This window comes from Chiloscyllium plagiosum, chromosome 35 (genome assembly GCF_004010195.1).
Source record: "Chiloscyllium plagiosum isolate BGI_BamShark_2017 chromosome 35, ASM401019v2, whole genome shotgun sequence".
Taxonomy (NCBI): domain Eukaryota; kingdom Metazoa; phylum Chordata; class Chondrichthyes; order Orectolobiformes; family Hemiscylliidae; genus Chiloscyllium; species Chiloscyllium plagiosum.
This window is the reverse complement of record NC_057744.1, coordinates 705,407-726,156: the sequence shown is the minus strand read 5'-3', so window position 1 is coordinate 726,156 and position 20,750 is coordinate 705,407. Positions and strand designations below refer to the sequence as shown.

The following is a 20,750-nucleotide window of genomic DNA, read 5'->3' as shown; positions in this document are numbered from 1 at the left end:
AAACAGGGGACGAAACGTCTGCAACACAAATTCCCAGCTCGGCAAACAGAACCACAACAACGAGCACCCGAGCTACAAATCTTCTCACAAACTTTGAATACCTGGGTCATCTCTACTGCCCTTCTTGAACAAGGGCACAACATTTGCAATCCTCCAGTGCTCTGGTACTAAACCTGTATACGATGATGACTCAAAGGTCAAAGCCAAATGATCCAACACCTCATCCCTAGCTTCCCAGAGAATCCTGGGATAAATCCCATCTGGCCCAGGGGACTTGTCTACTTTCACTTCTTCTAGAATTGATAACACCTCTTCCTTACGGACCTCAATCCTTTCTAGTCTAATATCTCAAATCTCATTCTTCTCTACAATATTCTCCTTTTCCTGAGTGAAAATTAATGAGAAATATTCATTTAGCACCTCTCCAATCTCCACAGGGTCCACACATAACTTCCCACTTCTGTCTTTGACTGGCCCTATTCCTACCCTAGTCATCCTTTTATTCCTTACATACCTATAGAAAGCTTTAGGGTTCTCTTTTATTCTACCTGCTAAAGAATGCTCATGTCCTCTCTTTGCTCATCTTAATGCTCTCTTTAAATCCTTCCTAGCTAATCTGTAACTCTCCATCGCCTCATCTGAACCATCTCGTCTCATCGTCACATAAACCTCCTTCTTCCACTTAACAAGAGCTGCAATTTACATAGGAAACCATGGTTCCCTTACCTTATCACTTCCTCACTGCCTGACAAGGACACCCATTATCTATTCCTTAAACCAGCTCCACATTTTGATTGTCCCCATCCCCTGCATTTTGCTACCCCATTCTATGCATCCTACATCCTGGTAAATCTTCTCTGAACCCTTTCCAATGCTTCCACATCCTTCCTATAATGTGGTGACCAGAACTGTACACAATACTCCAAGTATGGGTGCACCAAAGTTTTGTACAGCTGCAAAATGACCTCATAGCTCTGAAATTCAATCCCTCTGCAAATAAAAGCTAACACACTGTATACCTTCTTACCAACCCTATCAACCTGGGTGGCAACTTTCAGGGATCTACATACATGGGCACAGAGATCTCTCAGCTCATCTACACTACCAAGAATCTTACTATTAGCCCAATAGTCTGCATTCGTATTGCTCCTTCCAAAATGAATCGCCTCACACTTCTCTGTATTAAACTCCATTTGCCACCTCTCAGCCCAGCTCTCCAGCTTACCTGTAATCATCGCTTCTCGGCCTTTTGGCTCGGAATATGTGTAGTTTCTGTCCTTATCAGTTTAATCGCTGATATCTCCCGAACGTGGGAGTGTTTGTATTAAATGGATTTTTGGAGCAGGGAGATGGCTTAAGGGCTTGCTCCGTCCCCTCCATGTATCAGCCTGGTATTGCAGTGTTTCCAGGAATGGTGCAGCCAATGCCTACTACCCAAGTGGGCGGCACAGTGGCACAGTGGTTAGCACTGCTGCCTCACAGCGCCAGAGACCCGGGTTCAATTCCCGCCTCAGGCAACTGACTGTGTGGAGTTTGCGTGGGTTTCCTCCGGGTGCTCCGGTTTCCTCCCACAGTCCAAAGATGTGCAGGTCAGGTGAATTGGCCATGCTAAATTGCCCGTAGTGTTAGGTAAGGGGTACATGTAGGGGTATGGGTGGGTTGCGCTTCGGCGGGGCAGTGTGGACTTGTTGGGCCGAAGGGCCTGTTTCCACACTGTAAGTAATCTAATCTAAAGTAATCTAATCTAATCTAATCTGTAATCTGCAACATCTTTCCGCACTGTACACAACTCCACCTTAGCGTCATCCGCAAATTAACTAACCCATATATCTACACCCTCATCCAGGTCATTCATAAAAATGACAAAGAGCCATGGCCCCTTCCAGAACACCACTAATAACTGAACTCCAGGATGAACATTTCCCATCAGCCACCACCCTCTCTCAATTTTCCTTAACCGTATTTGCTAAAGATATTTCATACCATTTTTAGCCCTCTTACCTCCTTGTTTCAGATTGCTCATATTTTCCCAATGTTCTTCCAAAGCTTTGTCAGTCTTCAGTTGCCTAGACCTAATATATGCTTCCTTTTCCCTCTTAGCTAGTTTCACAATTTCATCCATGGTTCCCTAATTTTGCCATCTCTATGTCTCATTTTCACAGGGACATGTCTGTCCTGCACTCTAATCAAGCTCTCTTTAAAAGCTTCCCATATATCAAATGTGGACTTACCCTCAAACAGTTGCTCCCAATCCACTTTCCCCAGCTTCTGCCAAATTTTGCTATAGTTGGCCTTCCCCCAGTTTAACTCTTCCTTTAGGACCTCTCTGTTCTTTGTCCAGGAATATTCTAAAACTTATGGAATTGTGATCACTATTTCCAAAGTAATCCCCAACTGAAACTTCAACCATGTGGCCGGGCTCATTCCCCAATATCAGCTCCAGTATGGCCCCTTCCCAAGTTGGAGTATTTACATACCGCTTTAGAAAACCCTCCTGGATGCTCCTTACAAATTCTGCTCCATCTAAACCTCTAACTCTAAGTGAATCACAGTCAATGTTGGGAAAATTAGAATCTTCCATCACTGCCATCCTGTTGCTCCTACATCTTTTACTAATCTGTTTACATATTTGTATCTCTATCTCACGCTTGCTGTTGGAAGGCCTGTAGTACAATCCCGACATTGTTACCGCACCCCTTCCTATTTCTGAGCTCTGCCCATATTGCCTCACTGCTCAAGTCCTCCATAGTGCCCTCCTTCAGCACAGCTGTGATATCCTCTCTGACCAGAAATGCAACTCCTCCACCCCTTTTACCTCCCTCTCTATCCCACCGGAAGCATCTATATCCTGGGATATTTAGTTACCAATCTGGAATTGTGATCACTATTCCCCTGCTGAAGTAATCCCCTACTGAAACTTCAACCACCTGGCTGGGCTCATTCCCCAACACCAGGTCTAGTATGGCCCCTTCCCAGGTTGGACTATTTACATTCTACTCTGGAAAACCCTTCTGGATGCTCCTTACAAATTCTGCTCCATCTCGACCTCTAACATAAATCCCAGTCAGTATTGGTACAACTAAAGTCTCCCATCACCACCACTCTGTCACTCCTACACCTTTCCATAATCTGTTTATGTATTTGTGCCTCTGTCTCATGCTCACTGTTGGGAGGCCTGTAGTACAGCCCCAACATTGTTACCACACTGTTCCTATTTCTGAGTTCTGCCCATACTGCCTCACTGCTCGAGTCCTCCACAATGCCCTCCTTCAGCACAGCTGTGAAACCCTTCCTGACTAGTAATGCAACTCCTCCATCCCTTTTACTCCCTCGCCATCCCACCTGAAGCATCTATATCCTGGGATATTTAGTTGCCAATCTTGCCCTTCCCTTAACCAAGTCTTAGTAATAACAGTAATATCATATTCCCAGGTACTAATCCAAGCTCCACTTTCATCTGTCATACTTACTACACTTCTTGCACCACAAACCACCTGTCCCTTTGTGTTCATCATCTTCCCCTTAGTCACACTGACTTTATTATCTAATTCCTTCCAGGCTTCAGTTACTACCTCCTTCCTGTCCACTAACCTCCTCATTTGGTTCCCATCACCCTGCCACATTAGTTTAAACCCTCCCCAACAACGTTAGCAAAAGCACCTCCAACGGCATTGGTTCCAGTCCGGCCCAGGTGTAGACCGTCCAATTTGTAATAGTCCCACCTCCCTCAGACCCGGTCCCAATGTCCCAAAAATCTGAACCCCTCCCTCTTGCACCATCTCTCAAGCCACGCATTCATCCTGTCTATTTTTTCAGTTCTACTCTAACTAGTGCTTGGCACTGGTAGCAATCCTGAGATTACTACCTCTGAGGTCCTACTTTTTAACTTGGCTCCTAAGTCCCTAAATTCTGCTTGTATTCTGCTTAAAAATGCCCTACATTTTAAAACTTATATCAAAGGTGCCTATATGCACCACGACAGCTGGCTGTTCACCCTCCCACTTCAGAATGTTCTGCAGCCTGTCTGAGACATGCCAGGAGAGAAAATGCTGGAAAATCTCAGCAGGTCTGGCAGCATCTGTAAGGAGAGAAAAGAGCTGACATTTTGAGTCTAACTGACCCTTTGTCCAACATCCGCAGTAATTTGCTTTTATTATGAGACATGCCAGGCCTGTGCACCTGGGAGGCAACATCCCATTCGGGAGCCACATTTTCAACACAGAACCGCCTATCTACTCCCCTTACAATTGAATCCCCTGTTCCCTGGATGCTGCCTGACCTGCTGCGCTTTTCCAGCAACACATTTTCAGCTCCCCTATGACTATAGCCCTTCCACACTTTTTCCCACCCTTCTGAACAGCAGAGCCAGCCACAGTGCCATGAACCTGGCTGCCTTCCCTTGGTGAGCCAGGTTCTCCAACAGTATCTGAAATGGTCGACCTGTTTTGGAGGGAGATGACTACAGGGGACCCCTACACTGCCTTCCTACTCTTGCTCTGCCTTTTGGTCACCCATTCCCTTTCTCCCTCAACAATCCTAATCTGCGGTGTGACCAATTCACTTAACGTGCTATCCACAACCTCCTCAGCATCGCGAATGTTCCAAAGTGAGTCAATCCACAGCTCCAGAGCCATCATGCGGTCTAACAGGAGCTGCAGTTGAACACACTTCCTGCACGTGAAGGAGCCAGGGACTTTATAGGCTGGGACTTTTTTCATTGGAACATAGGAGGTTGAGGGGTAATCTTATAGAGGTTTATAAAATAATGAGGGGTATAGATAAGGTGAATGGAAGATTTTTTTTTCCCAGCATGGGGAATTTCAAGACTATGAGGCATATTTTTAAGGTGAGAGGAGAAAGATTTTTAAAAGACATGAGGCAATTTTTTTTCACAGAGAGTGATTCAAGTGTGGAATGAACTTCCCAAGGAAGTGGTGGATGCAGGTACAATTACAACATTTAACAGACATCTAGGTAAGTACATGAATAAGAAAGGTTTGGAGGGATATGGGCCAAGCGCAGGTAGGTGGGACTAGTTTACTTTGGGAGTATGGTCAGTGTGGACTGGGTGGACCGATGGGTCTGTTTCCATGCTGAATGACTCTGTGACTCTACGTGCGATCATCCAGTCATGGTGAACTGGAGCAAGATGGCCAGAATTCACCAGTAAATCAAAATAGAATGCTTCATATGTTCCACAGAAACTGGGTGTCCCATTGTATCCTTTTGAATCACAGTGAAATAGTTCTGGTAGCATTTGCAACAGTGAGATAGTTGGAATTCTGGAACTGGAATTAAATGAGTGAAGTAATGTTCTGAAAAAATAACTTCCCATTCATTAAAAGGCTCACGTGATGCAGTGGTGATGTCCCTACCTCTGAGTTAGGAGGCCCAGATTCAAAACCCTCTTGTTCTAGAGGTGTGTATGAACATCTCTGAACAGGTTGATTGGAGAAGATCTATTCTAACTTATTATCTAACTTGAATTCAATGTTCCCCATGAATCTGGTTAGTGTGAGATGGTCAACAAACCCTTTTACGTTGAAATGAAGTGTGCACTGCATTTCTTTGAACTAGAATTATACAATGCCCTAATAAACTATAAATCATTTGGACTTTAAAGTCTGAGTACAGCCTCCTCAAATTAGAATAATGTTTAAAATGGTAAATATAGGTAGTCTTGTGAACCTTAAATGGAGGCCCGTAATCTCTGTCAGTGATTTTGGAGCAGTTGTTCATGATCTCAATGGAACAAGCACACATGCTTACTTCCAAAACTAAAGTAAAATTCTGCACATGCTGAAAATCTGAAATGGACGAAGTTAGAAATACACAGCCAATGTTGAGAGACAACTGAGTTAACATCTTGGGTTGATAACCTTTCATTAGAAAAAAATTAAATCAGTCCCATTAGCCTTTTCCCCAAATTGTAATCCTCTCTCTTTCAAATATTATTTTAATTCCTTTTAAAGGGATTTGGTGTTCTGCTTCCATATTGCTTTTGATAAAGCCTTTCAATTTCTGAGCAGTATTTTGTTAATTCCCACCTTTCATTTGATGACAATTTCGATCAATGTTGTCAAGTTATATATTCTCCAGTTTACCATGACTCATTGATGCTCAGTTTGAGTACCACCAGGACAATTCAGCTCCTGACCTCATTATAGCCTTGGTCCAAATATGGACAAAGAGCTGATTTCCAGAGGTGGGGTGAAAGTGACTGTCCTTAACATTAAGACCACTTTTGATGGATTGTGATATCAAGGAGCCCTAACTAAAACTGGATTCTTTGGGAAAATTCTTTACTGGTTGGAGTCATACCTGATACATGGGAAGATAATTGTGATTATTGAAGGTCGATCGTCTCAGCTCCAGGACATCTCTATAGGAGTTCCTCAGGGTAGTGTTCTAGGCCCAACATTCTTCAGCCACTTCATCAATAACCTTCCCTGCTTCATAAGATCAGAAGTGGGGATGTTTGCTGATGATTGCACAATGTTCAGCACCATGTTACATGGAATAGTGTAGGTTAGAGGGGCTTCAGATTGGTATGACAGGTCGGCGCAACATTGAGGGCCGAAGGGCCTGTACTGCGCTGTAATGTTCTATGTTCTATGTTCTATTTGCCACTCCTCAGATACTGAAGCAGTCCATGTCCAAATGGACAATATCCAGGCTTGGGCTGATAAGTGGTAAATAACATTCACACCTCATGAGTGTCCCCATTATCTCTTCGTTTATTCTATGTTCTACTATAAAGCTACAGTCAGACGACCTCAAACTATACATTGTCCAGTAGCCTTTGTCCCCTGCTTATTTCTTACCTCCACCAAGATGGAGTTTGCACATTCAGATCCAAGATTATTTCTTGCTATCATACTTATTCCATCCCATAACAAAACAATCCCTCCACATTTTCCTTTCTGCTTCTCCTTTTGAAAAGTCATATGTACCCTAAACATTTTATTCCTCACCCTGGTCTCCCTATAACCCACATCTCCCTGATGGCTATAAAACCATATGCAATTCATCTCTATTTATGCTGTAAATGCATTAATTTTGTTTTATGTGCTTTTAAGGAAAGAGCAATTAATGTTATCTTTTATCCATTTTTCCTATTTTCACCCTATTTGCTGTTATTTTTTAATACTTGTACATTCTGTGCCTTTTGGGCATCACTACCTCAATGGATGTCTTGCAATGCTGCCATAACGTTATGCTCAGTAAGCCTACATATCTCTTCTTGGAACCATCACACGCCCAATCCTAACTGGTTTAAAGCACTCTTTATACCCTAGTTATTCAATTCAAAAGGACATTGGTCCTAACATAGTTCAGGTGCAGCCTATCCCACCAGAACAGCTCCTTTCTCCCTCAGTACTGAGAGCAGTGTCCAGCAAACTGAAACCCATTTTGCCCACAACAATCTCTGAGCCAGGCACTTAAAACTTTGATTTGATTTACCCTCTTCCATTTTTTCTGTAGGTCAAGTATTAATCCAGAGATTATTATCTTTGAGGTTCTGCATTGTAATTCAACTTCTAAACTGTCTAAATGCTTTTCTGGTCCTACTAATGACTTTGGAACCAATGTGATGACAACAATTAATCCCTCCTCTCTCTCTCAAAGTTCCTCCCAGCCCTGAGGAGATGTCCATAATGCTGGCACTGAGCAGGTAGCACAGCCTTTGGGACTCTTGCTCATGGCCACAGTGAACAATCCCTTTTTTCCAATTATATTTCCATTTCCTCTCCCCTTTTGAATGGATCCTTAGATCACATTGTTGTGGTCAGTTAGCTTTGTCCTTGCCATCAAGGCTACATTTGACTGAGTCTGTCATCAAGGAGCCCTAGCAAAACTGGAATCAATGGGTAATGGGGGGCAAACCCTTTTCTAGTTGGAGTCATACATGGCACATAGGAAAATGGTTGTAGTTATTGGAGGTCAGTCATCTCAGCTCCAGAATTCCAGCAAGAGTCTCTCATGGTAGTGTCCTGGGCCCGACCATCAGCAGCAGCTTCATCAATGACCTTCCATCTACCATAAGGATAGCAGTGGGGATGTTTTCTGATTATTGTATCCAATGTTCATCACAATTTGCAATTTCTCAGATACTGAAGCAGTTCATGTCCAAATGCAAGAAGATTTGGACAATATCCAGGTTTGAACTGATAAGTTAGATTTAGATTTTATTATCACATGTACTCAAATACAAAAGTACAGGAGAACAGTGAAACGTGCATAATGTCGCCACACGTGGCGCCATCTTAGGAACAATGGTACCTCGGTATATAAAAACCTAGATACAAAGTAGTAAAAGAAACAAAGTTAAAAAGTTAAGCATTACTGCATAGAATAGAACATAGAACATTACAGCGCAGTACAGACCCTTCAGCCCTCTATATTGCACCAACCTATGAAACCAATCTGAAGCCGATCTAATCTACAATATTCCATTATCATCCATATATTTATCCAATGACTATTTAAATGCCCTTAAACGTGGTGAGTCTACTATTGGTGCAGGCAGAACGTTCCACGCCCCTACTACTCTCTGAGGAAACAACCTACCTCGACATCTGTCCTATATCTATCAATCCTCAATTTAAAGCTATGCCCCCTCATGCTTGCCATGGTGGAAAAAGGCTCTCTTTGTCCATCCTATCTAATCCTCTGATCATCGTGTATGCCTTTATCAAATCACCTTTTAACCTTCTTCTTTCTAACGAAAACAGCCTCAAATTCCTCAGCCTTTTCTCATAAGACCTCCATATCTCTCTCCATACCAGGCAACATCCTAGTAAATCTCCTCTGCATCCTTTCCAATGTTTCCACATCCTTCCTATAGAACTATACACAATACTCAAACTGCAGCCGCACCAGAGTTTTGTACAGCTGCAGCATGACCTCATGGTTCTGAAGTTCAGTCTCTCTACCAATAAAAGCTAAGACACCGTATGCTTCCTTTACAAACCTATCAAACTGGGTGGCAACTTTCAGGGATCTATGTATATGGACACCGAGATCTCTCTGCTCATCTACAGCATCAAGAATCTTACATTAGCCCAGTACTCTGTATAGTAGAAAAATAAAGAAATAAGGTAATAGTTAACATTAAAGTCTTTCAAACTTTAAACTAGGAAAATAAAGGAATAAGTTAAAAGTTCATCATTCTTTGATGAGTTTATCTCACACTCCGGGAAACCTCACTGAGGCCACCGCAGATACTGTCACTGCAGCTGAAACGGCCATCACTCCGATCTCCCCCAGTGTCTCAGGAACATGCCTGGGAAGGATTCACTCACATGCTGAGCCAAGACACTGCAAACAGCTGCTGAGGGATCAGGCCGGGACACACCATGAGCCAACTGAAAGACCAGGCCAGGACCCACTACGAGCTGCTGAGAGACCAGGCCAGGATCCACAATGAGCCACTGAGAGACCAATGTCTGGAACTTAAGACCCCGCAGACTCCTCAACCAGTGTATACAGTATTTATTTACCCAGTTAGCTTAACATGAATCAGGAAAGGACTACACGGCATGAGTCTGCAGTCAGTGAACCAGGTCACCATAGATACTCACAATTTTTGCTGGTCTGTCAAATTGTTCAGTCTGTTCTTTCTCCACAGATTGATTTTCTCTCTGGTTACTGCTGTACCCTTAGGTTAGCTGGAGAGTGAGGTACCAAGTGCCAGGCAATGATCATCTCCAAAAAGTGACAATCTAACCACCTGTCCTTTGAAATTCAATGGCGTTATCAACAATGAGATTTCATCACCCCCTTCTCAAGGGCCACTTGGAATAAATATTGGCCCAGCCAGTGACACCCGCATCCCAGGAATGAATTAAAAAAGAAATATCCTTTCCACATCCACATGTTAAGACCCTTCAAGATTTTCCATGTCTCAATCAAGTTGCTTCTTGCTCTCCTCTAGTGAATGAAAGTCTATCCTGTTCATCCTTTTCTTATAAAACAACATCCTCCTTTGGGCTGTTAGTCTAATAAACCTTCTCTGAACTTCCTACAAAGTGATGGTGCTTTGGAAGAACAAGAGCTATTCCAGCATCTTCACAAATATTTTTACTAAACAGGAGGTGGTACCACACTGGTAATGCACTGGTTCTAGTAATCCAAGGCTAATGTTTTGGGGGCATGGGTTTGAGCCTCACTGTGGCAGATAATGAAATTTGAATTCAATAAAAAATGTGGAATAAACAAAAGCTAGTCCCAAATGATATCCATTTAAATGCTGGTTATCACAAAGATCCATCTGGTTTGTTGATTTCAGTAATGTCCCTTCAAGGGAAGGAAATCAGCCACCCTCATCCAGTCTGACCTACATCTACCCCAGATCTACAGCAATTTGTTTGACTCTTAACTGCCCTCTGAAATGCCCAAACAAGCTGCCCAGTTCCTCCACAGTAAATGTTGGCTTAGCCAATGATGCACACATGCCACAAACAGGTTTTTTAAAATTACTCTGGACAAAGGAGGAGACACCTTGGATATAGAGGCATGAGCAGTGCTTTAGGAGGGTGAAACACCACAATCTCACTCTGCTTTTGAGAGTAGGATGGAAGCCTGAGTGAATCCAATGAGTCCCAAGAGATAGACATGGAGCTAGGACAGACTCACAGGATGGTGAAGCTTGAATAAAAAGCTTGAGTGTTTTTTTGTGATGTCAGAGGCAATTGTGGTTCCCAAATCAGATGGAAAGGAACCCAACTAAAAGGATACCCCAAAATTAAGCTAGATAAACAGGTCTTGAAACAAAAAGTCTCTCTTTGAAGAAGCATATGTGCCCTAATTGGTTAGGATGGGTGGATTTGAAAAGAAAATACATTCATATCTAACTGGGAAGATAAGGACTGAAGGGGGTTTGCTGCAACCAGCAACCGTGGTGAAAGGAAAGTTATTTTTGATGAAGAAACATGTCTATCCAGCTACCCAATCACACTGTCTTTTTTTGTTGTAGGATCATGATTCCCAGCTGTCTGGCTCTGCTGATTTACTGCTTTCTGACAATGGCGTGTAATGGAGGTCAGTGATGTAGGACAAGTTACAGAGTGTTTTCAGCATGAAAGTTCTCCATTTCAAACAGCTCTATCTATTTTTCAGTGTTGTGTTTAGAATTACTGTATCAATTTGGAACCAGGAGCTCAGACAGTGAAACTCCAAAGGTTGATGATGGTGGATCTCCAGAAATTCATCTATCAATTACTTTCCCATTCTTTGCAATGGGACAGAGGTCACTGCATGTGAGTAATCGACTTGTATTATGAAGCAAACTATCTCTTCCAATTAATTTTCTAGATCATGGGGATTTCTGAAAGCTACGTATTGGAATCAAGCCAATATGTTCATTACACGTAAATTTAAAATGAGTTCAATTAATCAGAAAAAAACTTCACAAGTCTGACTCCCCAGGCTGACCCATTGTCTCAGCCTGCTCCTGCCCCACTGAATTCATCTCCACCTATCTCGATACTGTCCTTTCCCCCCTGGTCGAGGAACATCCCACATACATTCGGGACACCACTCACGCCCTTCACCTCCTCCAAGACTTCCATTTCCCTGGCCCCCAACGCCTCATCTTCACCATGGATATCCAGTCCCCATGACTAGGGCCTTCAAGCCCTCTGTTTCTTCCTCTCTCAACGTCCCGCCAGTGCCCTTCCACTGACACTCTTATTCATTTGGCTGACCCTCACCCTCAACAATTTCTCCTTCAAGTCCTCCCACTTCCCCCAGATAAAAGGGGTAGCCATGGGCACCCGCATGGGCCCCAGCTATGCCTCTTTGTCAGCTACATCTTCCGGAGTTACACCGGCCCCACTCTCCACCTTTTCCTCCGTTACATTGATTGCTGCATTGGAGGAGGTTGAACAGTTCATCAACTTCACCAACGCATTCCACCCTGACCTTAAATTTACCTGGACCATCTCTGACACCTCCCTCTCCTTCTTGGACCTCTCCATCTCCATCAATGATGACCGACTCAACACTGACATTTTCTACAAACCCACCAACTCCCACAGCTACCTAGTTTACATATCCTGCAAAATTGCTATCCCGTATTCCCAATTCCTCTGCCTCTGCTCCCAGGAAGACCAGTTCTACCACAGAACACACCAGATGGTCTCCTTCTTTAAAGACCGCAATTTTCCCTCCCACGTGGTTGAAGATGTCCTCCAATGCATCTCATCCACATCCTGCACCTCCACCCTCTAATCCCACCCCTCCAACCGCAACAAGGACAGAACCCCCCAGTCCTCACCTTCCACCCCACCAACCTCTGCATAAATCGTATCATCCGCCATTATTTCCGCCACCTACAAATGAACCCCACCACCAGGGAGATATTTCCCTCCCCACCCCTATCTGATTTCCATAAAGACCATTCCGTCCTCAACTACCTGGTCAGGTACACGCCCCCTAACAACCCACCATCCCCTCCCGGTACTTTCCCCTGCCACCACAGGAATTGCAAAACCTGCGCCCACACCTCCCCCCTCACCTTTGTCCAAGGTCCCAAAGGAGCCTTCCACATCCATCAAAGTTTCACCTGCACTTCCACACATGTCATTTACTGTATCCGTTGCTCCCGATGCGGTCTCCTCTACATTGGGGAGACCGGACGCCTTCTCCCAAAGCCCTTCAGAGAACATCTCTGGGACACCCGCACCAATCAACCCCACCGCCCCACGGCTGAACATTTCAACTCCCCCTCCCACTCTGCCGAGGACATGCAGGTCCTGGGCCTCCTCCACTGCCGCTCCCTCACCACCTGACACCTGGAGGAAGAACACTTTATCTTCCGCCTCGGGACCATTCAACCCCATGGCATCAATGCGGAATTCACCAGTTTCCTCATTTCTCCTCCTCCCACCTCACCCCAGTTCCAACCTTCCAGCTCAGCACTGTCCTAGTGAGCTGTCCCAACTGTCAATCTTCCTTCCCACCTATCTGCTCCACCCTCCCATCTGACCTATCACCTTTACCCTGACCTACATTCACTTATTGCATTCTCAGCTACCTTCTCCCCATCCCCACCCCCTCCCATTTATCTCTCCACCCCCGAGGTTCCAAGCCTCATTCCTGATGAAGGGCTTTTTGGCCAAAACGTTGATTTTCCTGCTCCTCGGATGCTGCCTGATCTGCTGTGCTTTTCCAGCACCACTCTAATCTTAACTGTAATCTCCAGCATCCGCAGTACCCACTTCCACCCAGAAAAATACTTCACTCTATTAAACCATGACCAAGGCAGGTACTCGAATATTAGATGTCTTGGGGAAACATTCATCGGACATGATCAAGGTGACAACTGCTCTACAAGGTGAATGACCTTCTCTGCTCTGCCAGGGTAAGTGCCACATACTTCTCTCTGCCACCCTGCCCTCTATCTCTGCTACTGCACCCACCTCCTACCAAGATCCATGTTCTGCCATGCCCATTATTGCCTACAATATCTGCCCACACCCAGTCTCCAGCCCCAACCCCCTACATCACTGACCCTGCACCGTCTCTTCATTCCCAAACAACACCTCACCATCTTTAAACCATCACTTCCATTATTAAAATGTCGCGCCACACATTTTTCAGCTCAATCTCTTTCTTTCATTACACGAGAAGTCAGCCCAGAATAGGGCAGACCAGGTTAATAGAGGATGCCTGACATTGGGATCCTCAAGGAGGGAATTCTGGATCTTGCAGGAGAATGCTGGGACTATTACTCCAGAGGTTCATGCCCTATCAATGAATCAGTCCCACTCCCTGTTCCATACTCACAGCAAACCCACTGTCAGGGTCATTCGTTACAAATCACATCTAACCACTGGCTGTGATCCCTTCACCTCCACTTGTCTTACAGGTAATGACAGCATGTTTACCATTCCTTCTGTGGACATCTCAGCCATTGGTCCTCAGGACCCTCAGAAATCTCTTCTCAGGGCCTGTCCAGTGGTGAACAAGCACTGCACCTCTACCCTAGCTGTCCTCAACTTGACCCTTGGAAATTCAAGCCCAAGCCCAATCACTTGCCTCTGACAAGAATGCTCTCAGTCTGGGCCATTTAGACACAAACAACTTCAGAATCTCCCTACCTAACCTCCAAGGCCACTAGGCTTCACTGTCAAGAAAGTTCCCTCCAACCCAGCTGTGCAACCAGGGAGCACAACCGAATGTAGTGGGAGGCAGAGAATGAAGAAAGCATATCGAGGACACTATAGTAGCATGGATCACAGTGCACTGGAAATGAAGTATCGTGTTTGCATTGTTATGGACTAGGCCAGACCACCTCAAAACATTCCTAAGCAGGCAGCCCAGACTGTAACTTTCCTATTTGTTTCAGTAAGTTTACAGAGACAATTACTAAAGTAATTTAGCGAAGTTGACCACTGGGTTTTAAAACAGACAAAAATTTATTCACAAAATTACGGAATGAAACACAAAGAACAGAATAAAGAATACCTACAGAACTCAGTCTCTCCAAACTAGACTTAATTATGTTGTTCCAAATATGCACAACAGTCCCAATAAACAAACCCCTTAAACACAGAGCAAAAATGAAACAAAGGCTTACAGGTCGAAGTTAGAAGGGCAGAAGGAGAGAGAGTCTAGCAGCCTGTTTCCACACAGCCCACTGCTGAACTGACCCAAACAATAGACAATAGACAATAGGTGCAGGAGTAGGCCATTCAGCCCTTCGAGCCTGCACCGCCATTCAAGACTTCAGCTTTTAGGACTGACCACTCTCCTTTCATTACACAAGTCACTTCTAAAACATAAAAGCTTTGGCCTAAAGTCTCATCTGTTTACGTATAAACAAAAAGGCCTCCCAATGCCCTTCTCATCACTGTACCAACTCAGCCGATTTGGAGCCCAGTTTTATGACCCCTCTGAAAGAAAATCAAGGACACAATCTCCTTGAGAAAAGGAACTGTTTTTAGAAAAAAGGAACCAGCTTTGTGACAGCGTTGGTTTGATTGTTTTGGCTCTACATCTGTTTGTTTGAGTTAGTGATTTTTGAGAAAATTTGTAGTTCAGGTTGGGGTTCTCAATGTAAGTATGCTCACTGAGCTGGAAGGTTCATTTTCAGATGTTTCATCACCATACTAGATAACATCATCAGTGAGCCTCCTGTGAGGTGTTATGTCTCGCTTTCGAATTATGCGTTTGTTTGAGTCTCTGTGTAGCCTCGAATATGACTGTTCCAGACTGACAGCTAGCTTCATGTCTATAGACGATGGACTATGCATCAATATCTGTGTTGCAAGCTTGCTGCAGCTTGTGGAAGCAAAAGGAATAAGTTGTAACCAGCAACAAAATCAGAAATTGTTGGAAAATCTCAGCAGGTCTGGCTACACTATGCATGTTAATACTACCAATTTTTAAACTCATTTAGGATAATTTTAGATTACCAAGTGCCCAATGTCCATTTACCCATGGTCTTGTTACAGAGCAAGTTCCTGCATCTCTCTGGTATGGGTGAACCATTGCACCTTCGCAAGGCTGAGGTAGCTGCCCTGCTTCTCGCTGGGATGGGATGGGGGGAGGGGGAGAGGTTGCCCTGATCTGGCGTAGTTGTGGAGGATGAAGCCAGGGTGGTCCAGCTTGGAGTCTGACAGAGGGGTTGTCGTGTGTGCTCCTGATTTGGAGTGTCTCTGCATCCAGTTGCCTGGAGCTGTGGTGCGGTGGGTACCTCTTGGTTCCCAATGGCAGGGGGTTGGGTGTCCCAAGGCCCCTCTGGACGGGTGGCATTTCTGGATTGGGGTGCCTCCTCCCCTTCTCCCCCCGTGGTGCTGTGGCTCGTTTATTTGTTGATGGCCTTCCCTCTGCACGCCTTCACCTTCAGAGGGAGCTGCTGGTGTATCCATCATGCAGCTGCCTCTTTCCATTCTGCTGTGGGACTGTGGGGGCTCTCCATGGTCTTCACCTTTGTCCACTGCCTGACTACTGGGTGACTCTAGGTTCAGTGTTCCTGCTGGAGGGTGGCACCTCACTGTCATTATAGAGGGTCCATGGCTTGCGTTGCCACCTCTGGCCATCTGAGCATATGTGACACTCTGTCTTGAGCAGATCTTGTTTAGGTGGCCTGCTTCTCCACACAGTTGCAGCCCCTTTACTCCATGAAGTCCTTGGTCAGGTGGCCCTCCTGTTTGCAGTTCCTGCTGAGGGTCACTTTGCAATCTACTGCCATGTGTCCTCACCTACCACAGATTTGGCACACTCTACACTGCCTCACAAGTGTCAGGTTGCCTCAGATCCTTCTGATCACAAAGTTGGAGGGTGGTTGAAGGATGTTCCCATTAGTGTCCATGCTCACGGTCACCTTGACCTGCAGCGTGTTGCCTCCCAATTGGACATACCTTCCCAGAAAGATCAGGACATTAACTTTTTAAAAATTTATTCATATTGTGGGATTTGGGCTTCGCTGACTGGCCAGTATTTATTGCTCATCCCTATAGAAGGTGGGGGTGAGCTGCGTTCTTGAACCATTGCAGTCTACCTGCTGTGGGTTGACCCACAATGCTCTGAGGAAGGGAATTCCAGGATTTTGACCCAGTGACACTGAAGGAATGACGATATATTTCCAAGTCAGGATGGTGAGTGACTTGGAGGGGTACTTGAGGATTCTGGGTAATCCAAACTGGAGGACAGGAAAAATTTCTGGCTGTGACAGGCTGCTCCTTTTTTGAGGTATTTTAGGTGTTGGAGGTGATTTCCTTGAATTCCAGGAGCAGCAATTACTGTTTTACATGTTACATTGTTTTGGAACTTTGGAGAAAAAGAAAGTCAAAACAACAGCACTTTTAAAAGGGAGAGTAACAGACAAAGGCAGAACATGGTCAGTCTGTGGAGGGGAGAGAGAGAGAGAGAGAGAGACAGAGAGAAAGAAACCTACACTGCTAACGGACACAACAGTGAACCTGCACAGTTACTGCCTTTGCTGTTTGAATTCATGTATTGCTGGACATTGGAGTGCATCTGGGAAAATTAACAAACCATGAATTTTACAACTAATCTTGGAGGAACCTGCTTGGGAGAGGTCACAGCACAGAAACAGATAAGTGGATATTTTTAAGTGTAGCCTTACAGTAAGTCTGCAGTAGTCAGTTAAATGGGTTCTTTTTTGATCATATGTTTTATTGCGTTAAGTCTCTTGATTAAACTTAAAAATATAAGCCATAAGTATTAAGTTAGTCTGCAGCAGTGTTTTGTAGAGTAATAAGACTGTGCTATTTTCTGGATCTGTGGATTGGAAGAAGCAAAAATGGCCTTTAGTAGAGTTATATGCTCTTTTTGTTGGATGTGGGAGTTCAGGTAGAGTTTACGTGTTACTGAGGATTATATCTGCAATAACTGCCATTGGTTGTGAATCCTATCAGATCAAATGGATCGATTGGAGAGACAGTTCGAGGCAATGAGGAATTTACAAGAGCAAGGGGATATGATGGATGGCAGTTATAGGAAGGAGAAGAGCTGCAGATACAGTCACATAGATGGGTGGGGGGGACCCAGGGAGATAGTGAGGAAAGAGATCAATCTGAGACTGGTACATTTGAGAAAAGAAGTGACTCAAACAGTCAGGGCAGGCAGGGACAAAGCAGAGAACAAGGTAAGACTGATAAATTAAACTGCATTTATTTCAATGCAAGGGGCCTAACAGGGAAGGCAGATGAACTCAGGGCATGGTTAGGAACATGGGACTGGGATATCATAGCAATTACAGAAACATGGCTCAGGGATGGGCAGGACTGGCAGCTTAATGTTCCAGGATACAAATGCTACAGGAAGGATAGAAAGGGAGGCAAGAGAGGAGGGGAAGTGGCATTTTTGATAAAGGATAACATTACAGCTGTACTGAGAGAGGATATTCCCGGAAATACATCTAGGGAAGTTATTTGGGTGAAACTGAGAAATAAGAAAGGGATGATAACCTTATTGGGATTGTATTATAGACCCCTCATAGTCAGAGAAAAATTGAGAAACAGATTTGTAAGGAGATCTCAGTTATCTGTAAGAATAATAGGGTGGTTATGGTAGGGGATTTTAACTTTCCAAACATGGACTGGGACTGCCATTGCATTAAGGGTTTAGATGGAGAGGAATTTGTTAAGTGTGTACAAGACAATTTTCTGATTCAGTTTGTGGATGTAACCACCAGAGAAGGTACAAAACTTGACCTACTCTTGGGAAATAAGGCAGGGCAGGTGACTGAGATGTCAGTGGGGGAGCACTTTGGATCCAGCAACCATAATTCTATTCATTTTAAAATAGTGATGGAAAAGGATAGACCAGATCTAAAAGTTGAAGTTCTAAACTGGTGGAAGGCTAGTTTTGACAGCATTAGGCAAGAATTTTCAAAATCTAATTGGAGGCAGATATTCGCAGGTAAATGGACAGCTGGAATATGGGAAGCCTTCAGAAATATGATAACGAGAATTCAGAGACATATATTCCTGTTAGTGTGAAATGAAAGGTTGGTAGATAGCGAGTTTTGAGAAGATTTGTAGTTCAGGATGAGGTTTTGGATGTAGGTTTGCTCGCTGAGTTGGAAGGTTCATTTCCAGACATTTTGTTGTCTTACTCAATAACATCTTCAGTGGGCCTCATGCAAAGCCTTCGTTACCTAGTAAGGTAACGAAGCATCTGGAAATGACCCTTTCAGCTCAGCGAGCAAACCTACATCCAAAGGTTGGTAGATTTAGGGAATGCTGGATGACGAAAGAAATTGAGGGTTTGGTTAAGAAAAACAAGGAAGCATATGTCAGGTATTGACAGGATAGATCAAATGAATCCTTAGAAGAGTATAATGGCAGTTGGAGTATACTTAAGAGGGAAATCAGGAGGGCAAAAAGGGGACATGAGATAGCTTTGGCAAATAGAGTTAAAGAGATTCCAAAGGGATTTTACAAATACATTAAGGACAAAAGGGTAACTAGGGAGAGAATAGGGTCCCTCAAAGATCAGCAAGGCGGCCTTTGTGTGAAGCTGCAGGAGATGAGGGCGATACTAAACAAATATTTTGCATTAGCGTTTACTGTGGAAAAGGACATGGAAAGTATAGAATGTGGGGAAATAGATGGTGACATCTTGCAGAATGTCCATATTACAGAGGAGGAAGTGCCGGATGTCTTGAAACACATAAAAGTGAATAAATCCCCAGGACCTGATCAAGTGTACCCTAGAACTCTGAGAGAAGCAAGGGAAGTGATTTCTGGGCCCCTTGCTGAGATATTTGTATCATCGATAGTCACAGGTGAGGTGCCGGAAGATTGGAGGTTGACTAACGTGGTGCCACTGTTTAAGAAGGGTGGTAAGGACAAGCCTGGGAACTATAGACCAGTGAGCCAGACGTCAGTGGTGAGCAAGTTGTTGGAGGGAATCCTGAGGGACAGGGTTTACATGTATTTCGAAAAGCGAGGACTGTTTAGGGATAGTCAACATGGCTTTGTGCATGGAAAATCATGTCTCACAAATTTGATTGAGGTTTTTGAAGAAGTAGCAAAGAGGATTGATGAGGACAGAATGGTGGATGTGATCTATATGGACTTCAATAAAGCGTTCGACAAGGTTCCTCATGGGAGACTAGTTAGCAAGGTTAGATCTCATGGAATAGAGGGAGAACTAGCCATTTGGATACATGGGCCAATGGGCTGAGAGGTGGCAGATGGAGTTTAATTCAGATAAATGCGAGGTGCTGCATTTTGGGAAAGCAAATCTTAGCAGGACGTATACACTGAATGGTAAAGTCCTAGGGAGTATTGCTGAACAAAGAGATCTTGGAATGGAGGTTCATAGCTCCTTGAAAGTGGAGTCACAGGTATTTACGATAGTGAAGAAGGTGTTTGGTATGCTTTCCTTTATTGGTCAGAGTACTGAGTACAGGAGTTGGGAGGTCATGTTGCGGCTGTACAGGACATTCGTTAGGCCACTATTGGAATATTGCGTGGAATTCTGGTCTCCTTCCTATTGGAAGGATGTTGTGAAACGTGAAAGGGGCAGAAAAGATTTACTAAGATGTTGCCAGGGTTGGAGGATTTGAGCTATGGGAAGAGATTGAATAGGCTGGGGCAGTTTTCCCAGGAGGGTCGGAGGCTGATGGGTTGCCTTATAGAGATTCATAAAATAATGAGGGGCATGGATAGGATAAATAGACTAAGGCTCTTCCCTGGGGCAGGGGAGTCCAGAACTAGAGGGCATAGGTTTAGGGTGAGAGGGGAAAGGTATAAAAGAGACCTAAGGGCCAACGTTTTCACGCAGAGGGTGGAATGAGCTGTCAGAGGATGTGGTAGGGGCTGGTACAATTGCAGCATTTAAAAGGCATTTGGATGGGTATATGAATAGGAAGGGTTTGGAGGGATATGGACTGGGTGCTGGCAGGTTGGACTAGATTGGGTTGGGGTAACTGGTCAGCATGGATGAGTTGGACCAAAGAGTCTGTTTCTGTGCTGTACATCTCTATGACTCTATGGCTCTATCTGCTGCCCTTGTCTTTCTCCGTGGACAAGGTTGTGGGTTTGGAAGGACTATTGAAAGCCCAAAAGGTGCAGTACATGTAGATGGTAACAAGCCAGTTCATCTCCCCTGGCAGGATGAACAGTGGTGTTGAAGATTGACAGACAGGGGACCCTCACCTCCTTCCTCCTTGAATAACTTCAAGTGATGCTCACATTGCTTCACACTCCAAAAGGTCACTTTGAAATACCCTCTCTCTGGGGAAATCCTATAGATAATAGATTTTT

The 20,750-nt window shown here is 44.4% G+C and overlaps 1 protein-coding gene and 1 non-coding gene across 2 annotated transcripts in view; both read left to right on the top strand.

The window, feature by feature from the left end:
• Positions 1–20,750, top strand: part of tecta (tectorin alpha) — a 181,224-nt gene that overhangs the window by 66,146 nt on the left and 94,328 nt on the right. Inside the window, exon 11 of the mRNA XM_043676399.1 lies at positions 11,134–11,261. Within this exon, the coding sequence (XP_043532334.1) occupies positions 11,134–11,261 (128 nt within the window). The remainder of the gene's footprint in view (positions 1–11,133; positions 11,262–20,750) is intronic.
• Positions 1,234–1,425, top strand: LOC122540793. The gene has a single exon (XR_006309411.1). It is a non-coding gene; the product is annotated as a U2 spliceosomal RNA (small nuclear RNA).